The sequence below is a fragment of the Scyliorhinus canicula genome, chromosome 14 (genome assembly GCF_902713615.1).
Source record: "Scyliorhinus canicula chromosome 14, sScyCan1.1, whole genome shotgun sequence".
In the NCBI taxonomy this organism is placed as follows: domain Eukaryota; kingdom Metazoa; phylum Chordata; class Chondrichthyes; order Carcharhiniformes; family Scyliorhinidae; genus Scyliorhinus; species Scyliorhinus canicula.
This window is the reverse complement of record NC_052159.1, coordinates 50,152,050-50,166,140: the sequence shown is the minus strand read 5'-3', so window position 1 is coordinate 50,166,140 and position 14,091 is coordinate 50,152,050. Positions and strand designations below refer to the sequence as shown.

General features: G+C 48.0%; 1 protein-coding gene across 7 annotated transcripts in view; it reads right to left on the bottom strand.

The window, feature by feature from the left end:
* The window catches only part of atp8a2 (ATPase phospholipid transporting 8A2), a 792,435-nt gene that overhangs the window by 109,580 nt on the left and 668,764 nt on the right, over window positions 1-14,091 (bottom strand). For all 7 annotated transcript variants that reach the window (XM_038818743.1, XM_038818747.1, XM_038818746.1 and 4 more), the window contains 3 exons: window positions 6,044-6,105; window positions 3,870-3,926; window positions 2,580-2,687 (listed from right to left, as the gene is read on the bottom strand). In XM_038818743.1, coding sequence (XP_038674671.1) covers window positions 2,580-2,687; window positions 3,870-3,926; window positions 6,044-6,105 — 227 coding nt within the window. The remainder of the gene's footprint in view (window positions 1-2,579; window positions 2,688-3,869; window positions 3,927-6,043; window positions 6,106-14,091) is intronic.

The following is a 14,091-nucleotide window of genomic DNA, read 5'->3' as shown; positions in this document are numbered from 1 at the left end:
ATCAATTCACTGCGAGACTGTGAGAACGAGTGAACATAAGGCTTTATTATCCAGGAACTCACCTGCCAGGGTCTGCTGTACAAATGAGTACCACCCACAGGTGGCCGGTCTATATATCGCCCCGGGAAGAGCGGAGCCAGAGGCGGAACCCACTGGGGTTCCAGTACAGTACCTGGAAGTCGACCGTATTATAATTTCCTGGTCACAGCACTATACAGACAGTTCATACTTAGGTGAATATATTCACCACATTGCCGGATTGTGTGGAAAACACACTTCTCTTTGTTATATGCGAGGTTGAGGGATTGGGCGGCCTGGAGGAGCCTCTGAAGGTTGGCGCCGTGGTCCTGCTGATCATGACCGCAGATGGTAACATTGTCCAAGTACGGGTATGAAGCCCGTAACCCGTATTGGTCCACCATTCGGTTCATCGTTCTCTGAAAGACCGAGACTCCGTTAGTGACGCCGAAAGGGACCCTGAGGAAGTGGAAGAGTCAGCCGGCTGCTTCAAAGGCAGTGTAGTGGCGCTCTTCCGGGCGGATCGGGAGCTGGTGGTAGGCCGACTTCAGATCGACTGTTGAGAACACCCGGTACTGTGCGATCTGGTTGACCATCTCCGCTATGTGGAGGAGGGGGTACGCATCCAGTTGCGTGAACCAGTTAATGGTCTGGCTGTAGTCCACAACCATCCGATTCTTTTCCCCGGTCCGGATGACCACCATTTGCGCTCTCCAGGGGCTGTTGCTAGCCTCAATGATCCCCTCCCTCAACAGTCACTGGACCTCCAACTTGATAAAAATCATATCTTGGGAAATGTGCCGCCTGCTCCGGTGGCGACGGGCTTACAGTTGGGAGTGAGGTTCGCAAAGAGCGAAGGCGGGGGAGGGGACGGACGACCTTATAGCGAGGCTACATACCGTGAGGGGGGTAAGGGTCTGCCGAACTGTAGGGTCAGGCTTCGGTGACCGCATTGGAAGTCTAACCAAGCAGTAGGGGGGGCGCAGAGGTGAGGGAGGACGTACAGTTTAAAATGGGCATACTCAGAGCCCTGCATTGCGAGGTTTGCGATACAGTACCCCCGGATCTGAACTGAATGGGATCCGGAGACAAGGGAGATTGTTTGGGATGCGGGGTAGATGTGAAGGGAGCAGCGCCTTACCGTGTCAGGGTGAACAAAGCTCTCAGTGCTCCCGGAATCCCGGAATCTCAGTTCTATTTACTTATTAAATGTTTTTCCAAAATGGTGCAAAGGGTTTGGACTTACATGACATAAAATTTTACGAAAGCTTTGGTCATAAATGTTTTCTTTGTTGTTTGGGGTATTCTAACACATGGCAACAGTCGTATTTTGAGGGATCCTAGTCAGCATTTCCAGGCAGGAACAACGATGCTCGGTCTCTCTGCCCCAATCACTCCCCCTGAATCGAGTGGCCGATATACCAGAACACGTCTTCTCAGCACTAAATGCTAACCGTCAGGTTTGGGTGGCAAGTGGGTGCTTGGGAAAGGTAAGGAGAATGGATGGCAGTGGAAGAGTTAAATAGATGGCAATGAAGGTAAGAGGAAAAGGGGAATTGGAGAGAAAGCAGCATAGCTATGTGTTCTCAGACATGGGAGGGAAAAGTTGAAAGATACACTTTTGAGAGGTGGGGAGATGGGAAGAGACTGAAGTGAAGGGGGACTTCTGGCATGAACAGAGGGAGTGAAAGGAGAGTGCCATCATGATTTTGGGTGGGAGTGACAGAGAAAAACACCAATTTGATCTGGGAAAGTGGAAGCCAAATCAACAATTGAACTGAATTTGAGGAGGAGAAGAGTGCCAGAATGAATGGGGAGGTTGAAGAAGGTAGTGTTTGCACAGAAGTAGGGCTGCATGGGTACAATGTATGTAAACGTGTCTGAAATGGCTTGCGTGCTTTTGGGAACTGAAACAGTTAAGTGGCTCGATATAGGAGAGGACTGCTGAGTTAATATTTGGGTAAAATGTGGTCCGGTTGATTTGCTGAAATCCAAATGCCACTATTTTTAAAAAAAATCAAACATCTATCAATTATAGAACATAGAACATTACAGCGCAGTATGAACTATTTAAGAGCTTAAAATGAACCATAAAACAACAGTTTTAGTGTCAGCATTCAAAGATTTTCACGGATGCATTCCCTGGATTTCCTAAATATCCATTACCATTTTGACACAGAAGTGCAATGAATATGCCAGCTTTCAGTGAATAGTTGCTTGGGAAGATACACTACCGGCCTTGTGGACAGCACTCCGAATGTTGACCTGCCTTTTTCTGGCACCATTGTCTATTTTGTCCCTCTTTACATAGCTAACTTGTTTTAACTGTTCACAAATTGTTTGGGAGCTTTTATTCGTCTCTTATTTCTCGGAAAACGCTTCCTTTATTCTTATACTGTTATCGCTTCTGTCATTCAACCATCTCCTGGTCACCTCTCAATCACTTCATAGCTAATTTTTTTTTTAACGTATGTGGCCTTAATAGCAAGCAACCTTGTAAATGTTTAATATTGATAACATAATCCATTGGCTATCATTTAGTATAAAACATTCGTACTTACCTGTCCAAGCATATCTGGTGCTATCGGTATGGTGGGCCAGAAGGATGAGTAGACTCCTAAAAAGGCTAACCACATCAATATGCTGCCCCACACAGCCAAGTGACTGAACTAAAGAAGGAATAAATAGTTTATTAAATGGATAAACAAATTAATAACAAACTAATAACACCGCAACATGCCCAAGGTGTCTTATGCTGTGGGACTGCTACATTAGCCATAGAATAGAATTCATAAAATCCTTACAGTGCAGGAGGAGGCCATTTGGCCCATCAAGTGTGCACCAACCTTCTGAAAGAGCCCTTTACCTAGGCCCACTCCCCCGCCCTATCCCCGTAACCCTGTGCATTGATCATGACCAGTCGATCTAACCTGCACATTCTTGGACAATTTAGCATGACCAAACCACCTAACTTGCACATCTTTGGGAGGAAACTGGAGCACCCGGAGGAAAGCCATGCAGACATGGGGAGAGTGTGCAAACTTCGTACAGACAGTCATCCATAGCCAGAATCGAACCCGGGTCCCTGGTGCCATGAGGCAGTAGTGCTAACCACTGTGCCATTCTTAATCAATACACCAATATATCAATTGCCAGCTGGTCAGATAAAGCTGCAGTCCACGAAGGGGCATAGGCATCTCTCTCCATTAGAGAGGTACAATTGGAGTACCACTCCACATCGAGAATGGGGAAAGGCAAGGAGCAGGGCTCAATTAACTACCACAGCTGGTACAGAGATTGAATCCATACTGAGTCATTTTATACCATACTAACTGTATCAAACTGACCCCTCAAGCCGAGTGATTGTGTTTTCTGCTTATACACTCAAAATTATGTGCACTGTTGCTCTGACCAAATCAATGATGCAACCAAATCAACCTTTAGAATTCTAGGTCGTAATTGACAGAAAACTGGCCTTTGAAGCATTTATTCCGCCAAAGCCATATTTATGAGTATAATTCCAAAACAGATGGTTGGAACTAAGCAGTTCAGATTTTATAAAAGTAAAATAAATTTATTTACAGACTTTGGTATATATTACCTAAAATATGGCATATTTGTTAGCAAAAGTAAAACTTCTATAAGGAAGTGAGAACGGGGAAAAGGAAATTTGTCAATGGTTAATATTAATAATGCTTAATTAGACAATGCGTAACACAAAAGTTGAAAAAGAAAACCTTGAGAACCACAGCTACAGAAAGCCAGAAATTTCCTGAAGTTTCCAGTATTTTAATGATGTACCTAAATTATTTTATATGTAAGCTTAAATTCACAACAAAGTATGCGCCTACCTTTGTCCATGCCGTTGTCTCAAAGCCAGCTTTCAAACATACAGTTACAACAACATACTGTAGAAAAAGATGGAAATATGGCAAAAAATGATCAAAGGTGATTTTTAATACAATATATCATAATGTAATAGGAATATAAAAATTAAGTTAATTTGAAACTAAGTTAAAGACACTGAGATCTATTAAATGAAGTACGGTGGTGGCTTTACTGCAATTACCATCAATAATGTTACATGAGTCCGTCAAATTAGCTTTGAGTAGTGTATGGCAACAGCCCAGTTATATTTGGAATAAACGTCTTGAAGTTCTTCAGCTCTTTTTGAAATGCTCTGTTTGGATTAATTTGTGTTCAAAAAGATCCTCACCCAGAATGTTAACATGTCTTTTTCACTTTCATACATGGAAACATTAGTTCTGAAATGAATTGATTTTCTGATTATCCTTCCAAATAAGAGCTGATCTGTAAATGTTTAAGGCGATCAGCTGGAGCCTACTCAAGAATGCTGCATAGATCAAACAGTACGTGTTTGTAAGAGTTCTCAGAAAGAAAAAGATGGCATTGGTTGGGCAGCAGACTAGTCAAATTCAAATAGAAAAGACTCAATTTGACTTTCCCAGTCTCTGCCACATCTGTTCTGATAAGGCAACCTTCCATCTGTGCTTCCATTATGTCTCCTTTTATTCTCAACTGGGGATTCCACCCCCTTCACTGTGTTTGCCACATTTTCTGCACTTCTTCTCTCACCTTGCTCTACCTCCCAGAACTATGATAGGGTTCCCCTTGTCCTCACTATTATCCGACCAGCCTACATATTCAACAGGTAATTTTTTGCCATTTCCACTATCTTCAGCATGATGGCATCACCATCGGCCACTCCTCAGTCCCCACGTTCCCAGAGCACCTTTCCATGCAAACACAGGAGATCGAACACCTGGTCTTTTAACTCCTCTCTCCTCCAAAAACTCCAGGCGAAGCAGCAATTCAAGAGTGCTTCTTGCAATCTAGTCTACTATATTCACAATACAGTATAGCTTCTTCTACACTGGGGAGACCAATCACAAGTTGGGTGACAGCTTTGAGGAACACCCTTGTTCTGACCGCAAGCATGACCCCAAGATTCCAGTGGCCTGTCATTTTAATTCGCCACCTTGCTCTCAGGCTGACATCTCAATCCTCGGCCTGCTACATGTTCCAATGCGAATCAACATAAGCTTGCACCTCATTCTTTCAATTAGGCACTTTACAGCTTTCTGGACTCAACATTTGAGTTCAACAATTTCAGTCCGTAAACTCTCTTTGCTTTGGTTATTTCAGTTTTTGTCTTTCAGTTAGCAGCACCTGCTCTAGGCACATTTGTGGTTTCCTTTCTTGCCCTATCTCCTTTCCATTTGGCCCTGGAGGGCTAACTGTTCTGTCATTTAATCTATCCTATCTTCCGTCATATTACTGACCTTTTTTTGTCCTTGTCCCATCTACTCCTTGCTCAAAACCTATTACATCTCTAACTTTTCCCAGTTCTGATGAAAGGTTAACCAGAAACTTTAACTCTGTTTTTCTTTCTACATATATGTTGCCTAACCTGTTGAGTGTTTTTCTCTTTCTATTTCAAATCAAACAGACCATTTCCTAGCTCGGCGATTAGAACTGTAATGGGCCTTGATGTACCATCAATTGGACTCGAGACACGGTGAAGATCCAAACTGTGGCTTTAATCAGCTAGTTGTTAGCCCGGTGGTCGACTACAGAGAAAGGCCGACCGCCGGGAACTCTGGGTACTTATACCCCGCCTCGGAGGCGGGGTCTACTTGCCTCTCGACCAATTGGTGAGCAGTCACATGACTAGTCCCAGCCAATCAGACGAGAGGCACATGACCAGCCAGAGCCAATGGGAAACCAATGCTCTGCACCAATGGCAGTGCTCCCATTCATACCACCACTGGCCTGGAATGAACTAACAATGTTTTTGGTACTGGGTCTGTTACACGCAAAGGATTTATAATGCCAAATGTTAATTTACCAGTTTTGCAGTGAGCATGTCACAATTTAACAATTTGCACCTCAACTAGATACATATGCTAGCAGACACAAAATAAATGTATCACCAAAAGACAACCAGCAATATTCCTACCCATAAATTTGCTTTTCATGTTACTGCAGAAATGGTTTGACTTACTGTATAAACAATGTTTCCAAGAAATAAATAGTCCGTAGCTTGTCCATTCATTAAAACTGAATCTGAAAGAAGAAAGGCAAAATTAAAATGTGGTTATGATACTTTAGTGTAAAAGACTGCTGCTCCTTCATCATTGTTAAAAATCACATGAAATTTCATGGTATTGTAATGTATAGCAGCATTGTCGTAATGTTACAGTAAATGTAATCTAGATGCCTGGATCAATGCTCCAGAGACACAAGTTCAAATCCCACCACGGTGGGTTTGAGGAATTTAAACTTAATTAAATAAATCTGGAACGGGACTTCCGGTGGTGGTGATGATCGAGTGAGCCGCACATTCGGCGGGCTCTCACTCCGGCGTGACTTCAGGGCCTGATTCCCCGTGATAGCGGGACCACGGAGCGGTAAAAAGACAGCCGCGAGAGTGCTGGAGAGCGGGCTGCAACCTATGGAACCGTGGGAGTCCAGGAAACAGAGGAAGAGAGAGAGAAGTTTGGTCTGCTGTTCCCGGCCCGTCTTTGGGTCACGCATCAGGGTCAACACCACTACTTCTCCGAGCCTGAAGCAGCGATGGACTTTGCGAGAGATCAGGGGCTGGTCCCGAAAAGAGGTCCCACGGGCGCGAATTAGGACCCAAGAACTACCGTATGAAGGGATGCCGAATGTGTCTGGACCGCTGTTCAACGGTTTGCTGGGTTAAAGGTGCTAAGCAGGACATTTGGGATGCTTCTCTTTGTTTTTGGTTACTGGTTGTTTCTTTTGTTTTTGTTTTCTTCCTCTTTTTCCTGTTTTTTCCTTTTCGTGTGGGTTTTTACTTTTTGTTGGGCTCGCTGAGGGCACTGGAGCCGGCACTGTAACTAAGGGTGGCCGGTCAGCTAGGGGGGTTAAGGACGTGGATTGGGGGTTTTTGTTTTACGGATGTCTATGCCTTCCTGTACCAGTGAGTTTGCTCCAGTGGGTTGGGGAGGGGGATGGGGCGCCGGGGAGTGGGGAGGAGGACGGGGAAACAATGGAAATGAGACAGGTGGGCGCCGGAGTGATGAGTCACCGGGCTAGCAGATTGGCTAGTCAAGGGAGTCAGGTGGGGGGGGGGGGGGGGGGGGGGAGAGAATACAGCCAGTGGAGGGCAGGGGTGGGGTTACCGGGGATGTTGCTGGGGGGGGGGGGGGGGGGGGGGGGGGGGGGAGTTGTTCTGCTGACGTGGGAGGGATTTCAAGTAGGCAGTGGGAAGGAGGTCGAGGGTGGAGGCAGCCAAGAGACGGGCCAAGAATGGTGCGACGCACGGGCCGGGGGCCGGCCCAAGAAAGGCTATGGCTGACCGGCGTGTGTGTGTGTGTGTGTGGGGGGGGGGGGGGTGGGGGTGGGGGGTGGGGTGGGGGGGGGGGGGGATTGTGCCCCCTAACCAGGCTGATCACCTGGAATGTCAGGGGACTGAATGGGCCGGTAAAGAGGGCGCGGGTGTTCGCGCACTTGCGGGCTCTAAGGGGCGGACGTAATTATGTTGCAGGAGACACATCTGAAAGTATCAGACGAGATTATGCTAAGGAAGGGCTGGATTAGCCAGGTCTTCCACTCGGACTTGGACTCGAAGTCCAGGGGGGGGTGGCAATCATTATCAACAAGCGGGTGCAATTTGAGGCGGAGGTCATAGCCGAAGACAGGGGGGGGGCAGATACCTGATGGTAAGGGGTAGACTTGAGGGGAGAAGAGTGGTGCTGGTGAAAATATATGCCCCGAACTGGGATGGCGTTGACTTTATTAAAAGAGTGCTGGGGAAGATCCCAGACCTGGACTCTCGTAGGCTAATAATGGGGGGGGGGGGGACTTTAACATGGTCCTTGATCCGGCGCTGGATCGGTTGTGTCCCAGAACGGGTAGACTCCCAGCAATGGCAAGGGAGCTGAAAGGGTTTATGGAGCAAATGGGGGCAGTGCACCCCTGGAGAGCCAGACAGCCGACGGGAAGGGGCTACTCGTTTTACTCGCACGTCCATAAAGTATATTCTAGGATAGACTTCTTTGTCCTAAGCAGGGACTGTATAGGGAAGGTAAAGAACATGGAATATTCGGCAATCACTATCTCGGACCATGTCCCGCACTGGGTAGACCTGCAGATCGGAGGGGCGCATCTCCAACGCCCACAATGGAGGCTAGACGTGGGACTGTTGTCAGAGGAGGGGATCTGTGAGAGGCCTCGGAGGTGTATGCAAAACTACTTGCAGGTGAATGATACTGGGGAGGTCTCAGCGGCGACCCTGTGGGAGGCGCTAAAGGCAGTAGTGCGGGGAGAGTTGATCTCAATTGGGGCCCACAGGGCCAAGGCGGACAGGGCAGAGATGGACAGATTGGTTAGGGAAATGTGTCGGATAGATGAGGAACACGCGGAGTCCCCGGGGGAGGTTTTACTCAGGGAGAGGCAGAGACTACAGGCGGAACTGGGGGCGCTATCCACGAGTAGGGCCGTGGAACAGCTTAGGAAGGCGAGGGGCGTGGTGCACGAGCATGGCGAAAAGGCTAGCAGATTGTTAGCGCAGCAACTCAGGAAGAGGGAGGCGGCCAGGGAAATAAGTAGAGTGATGGATGGGGAGGGGTGCAGAGTGGAGGACCCGGCAGGATTGAATAAGGTATTCCAGGACTTCTATAGCAAGCTGTACACTTCGGAGCCTCCGGAAGAACCGGAGGAGATGAAAAGGTTTCTGGACGGGTTAACATTCCCAACAGTGGGTGGGGGGCGAGTGGGTGAGCTGGGGCCCCCAATTAGAGTGGAGGAGGTATTGGAGGGCCTAAAGGCCACGCAGTCGGGGAAAGCTCCGGGGCCGGATGGATACCCAGTAGAGTTTTATAGGAAGTTCTCTGAGTTAGTGGGCCCGGACTTGGCGAGGGTTTTTAATGAGGCAAGGGACAGAGGGACCCTGTCGCCGCCAATGTCGCAAGCCACTATATCACTGATATTGAAGCGGGATAAAGATCCGAATGCGTGCGGGTCCTACAGGCCAATCTCCCTGATCAATGTAGATGCCAAGCTGCTGGCAAAGGTACTGGCGATTAGAATTGAGGACTGTGTACCGGAGGTGATTGGGGATGACCAAACTGGGTTCGTGAAAGGCAGGCAGCTGTCGGCCAACTTGAGAAGATTACTTAATGTGATAATGATGCCCCCGACGGGCAGGGAGGTGGAGGTAGTGGTGACGATGGATGCCGAGAAGGCCTTTGACCGGGTGGATTGGGCTATCTATGGGAGGTGCTCGGACGGTTTGGGTTCGGGGAGGGACTGGGGAATTGGATCAAGTTATTATATCAGGCCCCCAAGGACAGCGTCAGGACAAACAGAGAAGTGTCAGAGTATTTTAGACTATACCGCGGGACCAGACAGGGCTGTCCAATCTCCCCGCTGCTGTTTGCGCTGGCCATAGAGCCGCTGGCGATGGCGCTGAGAGCCGCAAAGGGATGGAAGGGGATGGTTAGGGGCCGGGGTGGAACATAGGGTCTCTCTTTATGCAGACGACCTGCTCCTGTACGTGTCGGACCCATTGGCCGGGATGGGAAGTATACTGGAAATGTTGAGGAAGTTCGGTCAGTTCTCAGGATACAAATTAAATATGGCCAAGAGTGAAATGTTTGTGGTACAGGCAAGGGGCCAGGAGAACAGATTGAGAGGGCTACCATTTAGGCTGGTTAAGGAAAATTTCCGGTACTTGGGGATCCAGGTGGCGCGAGACTGGGGCAGGCTGCACAAGTTAGATTTGGCCAGGGTGGTGGAGCAAATGAAGGGAGAGTTTCGGAGATGGGATGCACTCCCATTGTCGCTGGCAGGGAGGTGCAGACTGTAAAGATGACAATCCTCCCTAGATTCCTGTTCATTTTTCAGTGCCTCCCGATCTTTATCCCACAGTCCTTCTTCAAAAGGGTTAACAAGATGATCATGAGCTTTGTCTGGGCGGGAAAATCCCCGCGGGTGAAGAAGGCGATGCTCGAGAGGAGCCGCAGCGAGGGAGAGCTGGCATTGCCGAGTCTGATTAACTATTACTGGGCGGCTAATATCGCTATGATAAGGAAGTGGATGGTAGGTACGGGGTCTATCTGGAAGCGGGTGGAGGCGGCTTCGTGCAGGGGCTCCAGCTTGGCAGCCCTGGTCACAGCTCCTCTACCGCTGCCGCCGGCCAGGTACTCCACTAGTGGTGGTGACCCTGCGGATATGGGGCCAGTGGAGGAGGCATGTAGGGGAGGTGGGGGCGTCTGTCTGGGCGCCAATCTGCGACAACCATTGGTTTGCCCCCGGGAGAATGGATGGGGGGTTTCGGACATGGCGGCGGGCGGGGGTGGGGAGGGTGGGCGATATGTTCCTGGAAGGGAGCTTTGCGAGTTTGAGGAGCTTAGAGGAGAAATTTGGTCTGGTAAGGGGAAATGATTTCAGGCACCGACAGTTGCGGGACTTTGTCCGTAGACAGGTCCCATCCTTCCCACGCCTCCCACCATTGGGGATCCAAGACAGAATAGTCTCTAGGGGGGAAGGAGGGGAGGGTAGAGTCTTTGATATTTATAAGGTGCTCATGAAGGAGGAAGGGTCCCAGACGGAGGAACTGAAACTCAAATGGGACGAGGAGCTAGGCGGGGAAATGGAGGACGGGATGTGGGCAGAAGCCCGGAGTAGGGTGAATTCGACCGCAACATGTGCCAGCTCGGCCTGATTCAATTTAAGGTCGTTCACTGGGCTCACATGACGGTGGCTCGGATGAGCAAATTCTTTGGGGTAGAGGACAAATGCGCTAGGTGTGCAGGAGGACCAGCGAACCACGTACACATGTTTTGGGCATGCCCAATGCTTAGAGAGTACTGGAGGGATTTGCGGGGATCATGTCCCGGGTGCTAAAAACAAGGGTGGCGATGGGTCCAGGGGTGGCAATGTTTGGGGTTTCGGAAGACCCGGGAGTCCAGGATGAGAAAGAGGCCGATGTTTTGGCCTTTGCTTCCCTGATAGCCCGGCGACGAATATTATTCGCATGGAGGGACTCAAAGCCCCCGAAGACTGAGCTGTGGCTTACGGACATGTCGAGTTTCCTGGGTATGGAAAAAATTAAGTTCGCCTTGAGGAGATCTGTACAGGGGTTCGCCCGAAGGTGGCAACCATTCATTGACTTCTTTGCGGGAGAGTGAGCGTCAGCAGGGGGGGGGGTTAGAGTTGAGTAGAGTAGGAGGGATAAATTGGCGGGTAGTGCCGATGGGAGAGGAGTGGGCTTGTGCAGTATGTTACAATTGAAGTATTGAATGTACGTGGATGATTGCACATATTTGCCTTTTTTGCTTTCTTTCTGTTGATGTCTGTAACTGTTTACAATGACAGTATTGAGGTAAAAAACTACCTCAATAAAATTGTTTGTTAAAAAAAAATCTGGAACAAATTAAAGCTAATGTTGGCATTGACAATCATAAAACTATTGGAGTGTTGCAAAAACCCATCAAGTTCATGAATGTCAACTAGTGTAGCTTACATGTGGCATAAGATCCACAGCAATGTGGCTGACACTTAACTGTCTTCTGAAATTGCCTAGCAAGCCACTCAGTTGTATCAAACCACTGTGGAAAATTGAAAAATTATAAAACCAGATGGACCATCCAGTATCAATCTCAACACCAGATATTGTAAAGGCACACCCTGCCCAGTTAACCTCACCAAGTCCTTCTCAGAAATATCTGAAAATGTGTCAAACATTGAGGGTACTATCCAGGGCCGGCTCAAGGCACCGGCAACTCGGGCAATCGCCCGGGGCGCCATGTGCTAGGGGGCGCCAGAGACTCGGGTCCCGCGCATGCGCAGTTGGGCCGGTGCCAACCAGCGCATGCGCGGTGGCTGCCCTCCCCCAGGGTGTTCCCCCCCTCGGTCCGCCCCCCCTTCGGGTCCGCACCCCCCTCGGGTCCGCCCCCCCCCGCCCGGCCCCCCCCCCCCCCCCGCCCGGCCCCCCCCCCCCCCCCCCCGCCCCCCCCCCCGCCCCCCGCCCCCCGCAAGGGCGCCGAAGTTCAGCTTGCCCGGGGCGCCAGCAACCCTAGGGCCGGCGCTGGTACTATCCCAAAAACTACTTGAGCAACAGTCTGCCAGTGATACCCTCGTCATAATACTGACGGCACCCTCTCTCATGTTAATGGTATACTGTATTATTAAGGTTAAAGATATATTGGGCACCGATTTAAGTACCTTGAGTACATATAAAGAGAGACTTTTGGAACGCAGTGTTGGTTAGGGAGGAGGAAAACATTTAAATGCAGCATTCTGTAAACAAATCTTGATTAAGTAAAGGATTGGTGTCTGGTTTTATGCTTCAGAATAAATTAACATGGTAACAGAGAATGGTTGCCTAAAAGGTGAAGATTGGAAACTAAGATTTTTTTTCTGAATCCAAGCCTAATGACCAGTGGAAAAGTGAAATGGATAATGGACATACATTGCGTCATCACCAAAGACAAAACAAGGTATGTCATTGGAAGTTTTGCTTCTTAACAAAAGTAAAATCAGAAGCAAAGTATATTGAGAGCTGGATGCCCATCAGTTGGATACTGATGAAGGTTTCGATATTTTCTTAAACTTCATGGATGTAATGTACTTATAACAATGTTGATCTATTAGATGCTTATGTGGCATGGTCAGACTTTGAAATTCTATTTTAAAATTCCGTATTCAGTGCTTGCATTTAAGTTTCTACATTGTGCTAAGGTGACACATATGGATAGACTGGCCTTACCTGGTGTTCGTTCTCAGAAAAAGACACCCTTTAGGATAAAATGTTTGCTGCTTCAAAAAAAAACTCCTGGGGATGCAGCTGTTTCCAGAAGTTTTAATGGCACAAATGCGACATTCTGCGGTGTCACAAAATATGGAGGACTGAATGATTGGGGAACTTCAAGATCATTCAGTAGCGGCAGTGGTAGCATATTGGTTAGCAGTATTGCTTCACAGCTCCAGGGTCCCAGGTTTGATTCCTGGCTTGGGTCACTGTCTGTGCGGAGTCTGCACGTTCTTCCCATGTCTGCGTGGGTTTCCTCCGGGTGCTCCGGTTTCCTCCCACAGTCCAAAGATGTGCAAGTTAGGTGGATTGGCCATGCTAAATTGCCTTTAGTGTCCAAAATTGCCCCTGGTGTTGGGTGGGGTTACTGGGTTATGGGGATACGGTGGGGTTGTGGGCTTGGGTAGGGTGCTCTTTCCAAGAGCCGGTGCAGACTCAATGGGCTGAATGGCCTCCTTCTGCATTGTAAATTCTATGATTCTACGATATGATATGGAGCGGAGGCTTCAGTACAACAGAGGAGTTACAGATGGAAGGAATGAGGATGAAATTTACTTGGTTGTCCAAGAAAGGTATTATTTCATCCACAAGAACAGAATCATCAAAAGCTTGACTGGAGAATTCATCTGGCTATGGACACAAGACACAGCCACTTGCCAGTTTTGATGTATTGGAACAAAGTACAATAATAAACATGCTACATATTTTAAGGACAAGGAAAACGTTAAAAATACAAACTTGTATTTGTCCTTTGTTCATCTGGTGACTAAGGGCACCTGGGTAAAATGTTTGAGTAATAAACTGGTTGAAGTGTCTGAGAATTTTACAGACAATATAACATAATGGGGCAATATTGCCGGCTTCCAATATTGTAATCTGAGGTTTGATTTCTGGAGGGGGCTGTCATGCCATTTACTAGCTGCAAGTGTAATGCGCTCTGAGATGTCAAGTTATAGCTGAGATTTGTTAGGCAGAGTGGCTAGATTTTAAGGATTACAAACTAATAAACTTTCCAAACCCTTAACCTGGAATAGTATTTTTTTGATAGCTTGAAATGAATTTGTTTTAATTAAGGTGAGGGATCTTGGTCCTTGGTAATGGAATATATTCTACTGCTTCTTGCACCTAATTTCTGCATAAGACATTTCTAAGTCAGCCATTGCATAGGTTAGAAACAACTAAAGCTTGCTCCACTCACTCTTACAGACATGTTTTAACTCAAATCTCAGGAGGGTAACACTTAACAGTGTCAGTGGCATTTCCATTTCCAA